The sequence below is a fragment of the Hordeum vulgare genome, chromosome 1H, assembly GCF_904849725.1.
Source record: "Hordeum vulgare subsp. vulgare chromosome 1H, MorexV3_pseudomolecules_assembly, whole genome shotgun sequence".
In the NCBI taxonomy this organism is placed as follows: Eukaryota; Viridiplantae; Streptophyta; class Magnoliopsida; order Poales; family Poaceae; genus Hordeum; species Hordeum vulgare.
The window spans coordinates 81,351,984-81,360,559 of NC_058518.1; the positions used below are offsets into that span (position 1 = coordinate 81,351,984).

At 46.3% G+C, this 8,576-nt stretch overlaps 1 protein-coding gene across 1 annotated transcript; it reads left to right on the forward strand.

The window, feature by feature from the left end:
• The first annotated feature begins 5,241 nt into the window (after positions 1-5,241).
• Positions 5,242-7,976, forward strand: LOC123425316 (protein O-glucosyltransferase 1-like). The gene is made up of 4 exons (XM_045109001.1): positions 5,242-5,984; positions 6,164-6,958; positions 7,039-7,103; positions 7,177-7,976. Exons 1-4 carry the CDS (start codon positions 5,664-5,666, stop codon positions 7,643-7,645), a joined length of 1,650 nt encoding a protein of 549 aa, XP_044964936.1. The 5' UTR covers positions 5,242-5,663; the 3' UTR covers positions 7,646-7,976.
• The last annotated feature ends 600 nt before the right edge of the window (positions 7,977-8,576 follow it).

Below are 8,576 nucleotides of genomic sequence, written 5' to 3' on the forward strand. Positions count from 1 at the left end.
TTATCATAAATGATATAATCTTTCATAATAAAATTATATATGGTATGAAAATATATTGAAAGGTCATTTCAATGGTATTTTTGGTATTGTGGATGTTAATAACATTTGTATAAACTTGGTCAAAGTATAAAAAGTTTGTCTCGAGAGAAAGCTAATATGTGAACTAAAAGTAAATCGGAGGGGCTAACTATATATTTTAACTTATCCGATGGAAAACTTCTATTCAATACTTATTGTGGTGTCTATAATGTATATGGGAGTTTCTGGTTTACAAAATACTTGTTTTTTAAGCGTGCCTCTCTCTATCTCCAATATATCTTCACCCTTCTCTTATACACCCTACATTCCTTAATATAAGACATTGTAGCCATTTCTCTACTCGTATGTATCTAGACATATTTTATTATATATGTTCACTAATTATAGTATGTACGTAGTTAATATTTTAAAATAGCTAAAAGCTTTTATAGTAGGGAATGGTTTCTATAATAGAAAATCACATTTAAGTGAGCAAATACTCTAGAACTTCCTAAGCTTCTTCGGCTAGGGGCTCTTGTTATGACTCTAGACAAAGAAGCTCAAAATCATGGCGCAGGTTCATCAATTTGACTATGTGTTGTTGTCAAGGTAAAATGTGATGTGACTACGCGGGATGATGGTCTATAGCGGACTCGTGTGTCTTTTTCTTGAATAGGCACGAGCATGCGTATCATATTTTATAGAAAGAAAGGGGATATAGAAGCCAAACCAGTGTTGATGTTACAAAAGAAATTACTCCCTCCGTCCCAAAATAACTGTCCCAAGCTTAATACAACTTTGTACTAATTCTAATACAAAGTTGAGACACTTATTTTAGGACGGAGGAAGTACAACATTGACAACAACATGCTAATCCACCAGTGGTTTACACGAATGAATAACTCACGCCTCGCCCACCCCAACAACATCTGCAAAAGGTTGTCAAGTTCATCTTTTAACAAGTGCGCCTGCCGCCAAGCCCTGCCTTCATGTCACTATTCTCGTGACCATCACCTCAAGGCTCAAGCAACGGAGAAGCCTCATCAAAAACTATTGAGTTTCTATGACGTTTACAAAGCTCCCAAAGCACGAGGATGAAGATTGCTCGTAATTCCTTTGGTTTATGCACCACGCTCGTTCTCTCGACACTCCGGTCCTTCAAAATACCATGTGCCCTTGGAGTCCATTTTTGTTTTCCCAAGACCGAGCGCAACGCTCGCCATATAGTTCTTGCAAACACACATGCCGGCAGAGTAGGATCGATAGTTTCTTCCTCTTGGTCGCAAAAGGGGCATGCTTCCTGATGTGCTAATCCTCGTCAAGGGAGACGGTCTGAGGTCCAACACCTGTTTCCCATTGCTAGACAGACAAAGAAATGGTATTGCAATGGGGCCCTAGATCTCCATGTGAAGTCTGCAGTCGTGAGTTTTTGAACCCAACATTCATGATGGATGCACGTTGAATTTTGTGTACTTGCGCTAACAACGTCATCTTTCCTAATCATATACTTCATTCCTTTCATAATATAAGATTCTTGACTAGATGTTGGTAGGGCAATGTTTACTTAGAGCCCTTCCTTGGACATTGTTTGGAGGAGGATCAACCTTAACGCAGATCTTGTGCATGTTATCCGTTCTTGCCATCGAGTTGGTTGGTACCTTGCCCTTAATGTTAGAGCATATATTGCAGATACTGCAAAAACGCGAAAATTGTAAAGTTTCAGCGAGTTTGCGGGCCGGGCCCAGTTTGTTGCGCAGAGCAGACTCTGCATGTACAACTTGGACCGCAAACGTTTTTCGCGAATCCGCAAATGTACGCGGGGTAGGCATAAAAGTCATTTGGGCTCCCATTTGCTGGACCAAACCCTCATCTCCGTTGTCGAATTCGTCATCGTCGTTCCCCTCCCTTCCCTAGCTCCAGCCGCCCGATTCGCTCGCCATGGACGCCCTTCCTCCGCATCTGCAGCAGGAGCGGCACAGGTGCGTCGTCGCCGACGCCGCGCGGAAGCGGTCGTCGCATAAGTGGACGGGGTGGGGGGCTCCCGGTGCCAGCGTCGCTGCTGCGGCGGGAGACCGAGGAGTTCGACATCCGCCACGGTCTCGTGCCGGCACCTGCGCCTCCCGCCGCACCCGCGCCTCCCGATTCGCCAGCGTCGGAGTTCGAGGAGGGGAGCTCCTCCGGCAACTGGACCCTCTCCACCACGGCGTCGTGGCCGTACACTCCGACCCGCGAGGTCGCCGTCGACGAGGACGGCTTCGAGATCTATGATCCGGCCGCCTTCGAGGGCTCGGTGACCCGCGAGGACTTCGTCCCCGAGGAGGTCCTCGCCACGGTGACCGTCGCGGCGCGCTCCGCGGAGGATGTCGAACACGACGCCAAGCGCCGCCGTCGTAAGGTCGACATCGATCAGCTCTTGCTCGAGCTGGGCCTCGAGCAGAACCACCTCCACCGCGAGCAGGCGGCCGCCAAGGCGCGCGAGAAGGGGAAATCTGTCGTCATCTACGTCGACGACGACTCCAACGAGGAGTGAATGCACTCTGGCGACGGCGCGGCCGCACCCTGCGAGCTCCAGTGAGCTAATTTTAGTCTGTTTAGGTTTAGGGCCACGTCTTCGAGCGCATTTTGACCATCTGTGGCAATGTTTAAGCCCCCTTCCTGCGATGTAAATCTTAACAAACAATGGATGAACTAGTATTGGATGAACTAATCTCCCGCGTAGTTTGAATGTTTAAATTTACAGTTCTATTTACCGTGTCTGTTCTGCGCAACACGTTTCTGAAACTATAACCCAGTTTACACTGAACTGCAAACGCAGTTTGTAGTTTTAGAAACTGCAGGGTCTGCTAGAGATGCTCTTAGTCTGCCATATTAGGTTCCACAGTTTTCTCCCACCATGAGGAGCTCTACCATGTTGACCCGTATCTACAACATGATTGCACTCGTTGAATGTAATTCTATATGCTCTCCTAACCAAGAAAAGTCCATATATATATATACTATAAACTAAAGCGGCAGCTATCCCTTTTTTCTGATTTTTTTAAAAAAAATTTACATCTACTGTCCAGTTACACGGCAATGTCAACATCAATAAATAGTAATAATAAACAGTACTGTATACAAACAGTGACTGTTAGGGCTTTCGTCCAAGGAAAAATATACAGAAAAAAAAACTATATCATCTTTTGTTCCATCCTTTTTAATTGCTTACAAAAGAATTGGTCATTCTATTTTTCTTCAGATCCATTCTTATGGATTGATACCCTACAAATTTATTTCCCTTCAATGGTTCAAAGAAAATCATATTTTTAAATAACAACAACCCGAATAAACCAAAACAACAAACCAAAATAAAAAAATACTAAATAACGTATTGCTTTTTTGCTTTTATTTTCCATTCGTGCCAAACATAATGTACATGATGCATATATATAGTAATGATAATGCGATGACAAGTTATTTTAATGGCATTTTAGCCTTTTTTTGGTACAAATTCTTAATTAGAATGTATAGACATAAGTATATTGTTGAAATGATCTCAAATACCATGACATATTTATCAGTTTTAAGTGTGCCGTCTTAAAGCTCCCTCCCACGATGGTTCTATACTTTTTCCACTAAATAATTCTTTTAACGTTCATAGTACATCATCTTGCATTGTCTAAAATTTTATGTTAATTTATCATTTGGCTATTTTGTAATTGCAGCACCACAACATAGAGATTACAACTTAATGGGATGCCCTATGAAAATTTCTAAAGAGACAATAAAAGATCATTTTGTCATATTTTTTCCTACATTCGAGGAAAGGGTAATATTCACCAACCCAATGCAAAATTTATCTCGCTTAGTGAGCATATTCTATGGATAAAGAAAGAGCAAAACTCAATTATGTATATATTCTGTTTCTAGACAATTGGCCTGATCAAAATAATGTATTGTAAATCATCTTCTGACATAAACTACATAATTATATTTTACTTCGAAGTTGACAAACAAATAATCTTATTATAATAAATTTAGTTAAAAGCCTTATCACCTGATTTTCATTTATTCGACCAAGAATATCCTATAAGTAAGAATTAAGTGTCAATAAGAAAAAATGTTTCCTACTAAATGGGTTTAACTTCCATAGCTTTCCAAGAGAAAAGTGGGTCTAAACATAAGAGAGTAAAGTTGATCCATAATATAAATAGAAACAAAGAGTTACTACAATTTTACTCAAAGGTTCCATGGAACATAGATGAAGATGAAACACAAAAGGTATCATTGCCACTCAGTAATCCAATGTGTGAAACCCTTTAACCATTATCTTCACGATCAACTGTTGAATGAACCTCTTAAGTAGTTTATATAAAATAACCCATTTGTTGCTTCTTTTGATATCACCCCTCGACATATACTAATAAACGGAAATTGTACTAACGATGAATTAATTGCCAAAAAGGATGTACTACATGTTCAATTGAAAGAAACTACTCAACGACCTACATAAACTATTTGCCAAAAAAATGTCACTCAATCAACCTCTTCACATCATTTTCTATTCCTTTTCTTCAACTAAATGAACAACAAAATTTCAGACGGGCTCTCTTACGGACGCGGCGTTTTCGGCGCTAGTTATTCTTATAGTGCCAAGCAAAGTCATCTCCCGACAATGAAGGAATACACACAGCATGGGCGTCATGAGCATAAAATATACTATTACAGTTTAGCGCATCTTCGTCCCAGCTAGTTGTACCTGGAACAATAAATTCTGACACTGATTTCAGCCTCAACAGTACGTTTTTTCTAGATATGGCATGGTTGTACACCCTCAGTTTTATAATGTAGTGCGTATAGATTTTTTGACAAATTTTAGCGAAGTTTACAGGGGAAAATTATTAATAACTTCAATACCAAACAGTCCTACGGACTTGATGAATCTAATGATATATATTTGGCATTCTGGATGAATCTAAAATATGAAACTACAGTTTATGATGAATCTAATGATATATATTTGACATTCTAGATGTAAATGTTTTTCTCTATAAACTTGATCAAAGTCTATGACATTTGACCTTTTAAAAATTCTATAAGCAGTACATTTTGGAACGGAGGGAGTAACATTTTGTACCATCGTGGCTATGCATTAATATGATATATACTCTAGGACCCACTAAAACCATAGGAAAACATTCTTGTATTATTTTTACCTGAAAAGACATTCTGGTGTTGATAATTGATAAAGAAGGTGGGTACATCATCTCAAAAAAGAAACTACTGATAAAGAAGGCGGGCATACCCTTTGGGTAGCCGGGACTCCATCTCTCCCTTTCTGTAGCAACTACTCAAGATATATCTCCAAAAAAAAAGCCAAAGATTTGCTAATTACACTTGGGGCTAGGACCTTTTTGTAGCAACTACTCAAGATATATCTCCAAAAGAAATACCAAAGATTTGTTAATTACACTTGGGCCTAGGACCTTTTTGTAGCAACTACTCAAGATATATCTCCAAAAAATATACCAAAGATTTTCTAATTACACTTGGGGCCAAGGATCTTTTTGTAGCAACCACGTTAGATAATCTAACGTAGGAGCGGGTAAATCTCACCCTTGTAACAAATTTTCGAAAAGGAAAGAGAAACGTTGGATGGTTGCGGCATGCAGCAGATAGCAGTCGATCGATCGGCTTTCAGTTGCACAATTTCAGGGAAGGAGCCCAAGAATGGCGCAGGATCTTATCAGTCCACGGCTGCCGCACCACCTGCACTAGTCACCTCCCACTTCCTCTTCCACTTGCACTCGCGCGACGTCCGCTCGTTCCGCCGCCTCCGGCCACCTGCGTGCTCCATGGGCGGCTTCACGCCGGAGGGCGGCGGCGTCCGTGCCGCCCGCGCCGGACGGTACCCTCCCCTCGCCTCGCTCGTCGTCTCCACCATCGCCGCCTTCTCCGCCGTCATCGTCATCGCCGTCCTCCACTCGGTTCGTCGCCTCCCCGTTGGTTCTTGCATTTCTTGTACTCCCGTTCCGTTCCCTGTGAATTCGATCGAATTGCAACGTTTTCTCGAGATTGATCACGATGAACAATGCGAATCTTTCTCGTGAATTGTATGCACGTCGATGGTGACCATGGTTTCTTGGCCCGGTGATTGATGTTGCAGGCGTACGACGACGCGCTGTCCCGGACGCGGACGCTGCTGGGGCACAACCTGGAGCCGACGCCGTGGCACCCGTTCCCGCACGACAAGGGCCGCCCGCCGCCGCGCGCCGCGCTCCGGTGCGCCTCCTACCTCTCCTGCCTCCCGCCGCTCTCGCAGCCGAAGCCGGCGGCGGCGGCGGCGGCCAACGCGTCGAGACCGCGGCAGTGCCCGTCCTACTTCGCCGCCATCCGCCGCGACCTGGCGCCCTGGAGGCGCCGCGACGGCGGCGGCGGCGGCATCACGCGCGCGCTCCTCGAGTCGGCCCGCTTCCGCGCGTCCATGCGCGTCACCATCACGGGCGGCGGGACGCGGCTGCACGTGGACCTCTACTACGCCTGCGTGCAGAGCCGCGCGCTCTTCACCGTGTGGAGCCTGCTGCAGCTCATGCGGCGGTACCCCGGCCGCGTCCCGGACGTGGACCTCATGTTCGACTGCATGGACCGGCCCGCCATCAACCGCACCGAGCACAGCGGCGACGGCGCGCCGCCGCCGCCTCCCCTGTTCCGGTACTGCACCACCCGCGACCACCTCGACATCCCGTTCCCGGACTGGTCCTTCTGGGGCTGGCCGGAGACGCACATCGAGCCGTGGAGCCGGGAGTTTAGGAGCATCAAGCAGGGCTCCAGGCGGGTGAAGTGGCCGGACAGGGTGCCCACGGCGTACTGGAAGGGCAACCCGGACGTGGCGTCGCCCCTCCGCCTCGCGCTGCTCGCCTGCAACGACACCAACCTGTGGCGAGCCGAGATCATGCGCCAAGTAACCCATCGTCGTCCATCGTCGTCCAAAGTTGATTTTCATGTGCTGCGCCCGTGCTGAACAATCACATTTGAATGCAGAACTGGGAGGAGGAGGCCAAGTCCGGGTACCAGAACTCCAAGCTGTCCAGCCAGTGCACGCACCGGTAAACCGTCTTCTTCCATCTCCATCCATCCATTCCATGGCGGCGAGCCGGCAACGCTAACGCCTGTATGCAGGTACAAGATCTACGCGGAGGGGTTCGCGTGGTCGGTGAGCCTCAAGTACATCCTGTCGTGCGGGTCCATGGCGCTGCTGATCGACCCGCTGTACCAGGACTTCTTCAGCCGGGGGCTGGAGCCGCGGGTGAACCACTGGCCGGTGACCGCGGCGGGGATGTGCGAGTCCATCCGGGACGCCGTGGAGTGGGGCAACGCGCACCCGGAGGAGGCGGAGCGCGTCGGGAAGCGCGGGCAGCGGCTCATGCAGGAGCTGGGCATGGACACCGTCTACGACTACATGCTGCACCTGCTCACCGAGTACGCCGGGCTGCTCGACTTCCGGCCGGCGCCGCCGCGCGCCGCGCAGGAGGCATGCGCCGGCTCCGTGCTCTGCCTCGCTGACGACCGCCAGAGGAGGTTCCTGGAGGCCTCCGCCGCGTCCCCCGCCACCGCCGAGCCGTGCTCCATGCCGCCGTCCGACGGCTGATCAAACCAAAAGCTGCAGATGAATCAAGGAGTGGGAGTGGAGATTGAGCATCCGTGCCCGTGCGTCGAGGGAGGGTAAAGGTGCATGCGCAATGGATGGACTTGTACGAGTACCATTATTTAGGGATGATGATATGATACGCTCGTGGGATACTGGTAGGGTCGGGATGGGGTAGCGGTAGAGGGATGGGATACTAGTAGTGGAGTAGTACTAATCTCGGTGCGTCTCAATTTTGATGCGGATTAGCTACTGTTGATCGGTCTTCTGTAATAAAAGAGAACCTTTGCTTATTGACATGCGAGAGAAATGTGGAGGGAAAGTTTGAATGCTTTGTGTTTTCTGAGCAAGGTGATTTGGTTTATTTTGTTTCTTTTTGAAGCAAAACCTAACAAGGTGATCCGTAGGACCGTTTCGCTGGTAATAATGCAAGGGGCGTAGTGCTATTCGTATGTAAAAGTTTTACGTATACCTTTTAAGTACGACACTCACCAACGGACGGTTAGCAAAGATCACAGGATAGTTGTAATCTAGTACTCCCTCCGTCCCAAAATAAGTGTCTTGAGCTTAATATAAATTTGTACTAGAGCTAGTATAAAATTGAGACACTTATTTTGGAACGGAGGGAGTAAAAGTCAACTGGTGCATACAGTTTGCGTAGGAATTTTACGTAGAACTAGCAAAAGAGCTCGTGCGTTGCAACGGGTAATAAAATTATGCCTTTCAAATCAACCGACTCATAACATATTTTACCTATAATGATTATAACGAATATACAACCCATTTTGTTAATTAAAATCAATAAAACTGATGTTGATTGCACTTAATAATTAGACATGTTAATATAATACATTTAGTTGATGGACTACATGACATGACACAAGCTTAGAGACCGGTTGTCGTGAACCAAAATAAATCAAACAGATTAAGTGAT

Bases quoted from the DNA above. Each gene is read 5' to 3' on its own strand.
- LOC123425316 (XM_045109001.1), top strand. From the start codon at position 5,664: ATGCAGCAGATAGCAGTCGATCGATCGGCTTTCAGTTGCACAATTTCA. The intron at 6,959-7,038 runs GTAACCCATCGT...ATTTGAATGCAG, and splicing joins GAGCCGAGATCATGCGCCAA to AACTGGGAGGAGGAGGCCAA. The intron at 7,104-7,176 runs GTAAACCGTCTT...GCCTGTATGCAG, and splicing joins TCCAGCCAGTGCACGCACCG to GTACAAGATCTACGCGGAGG.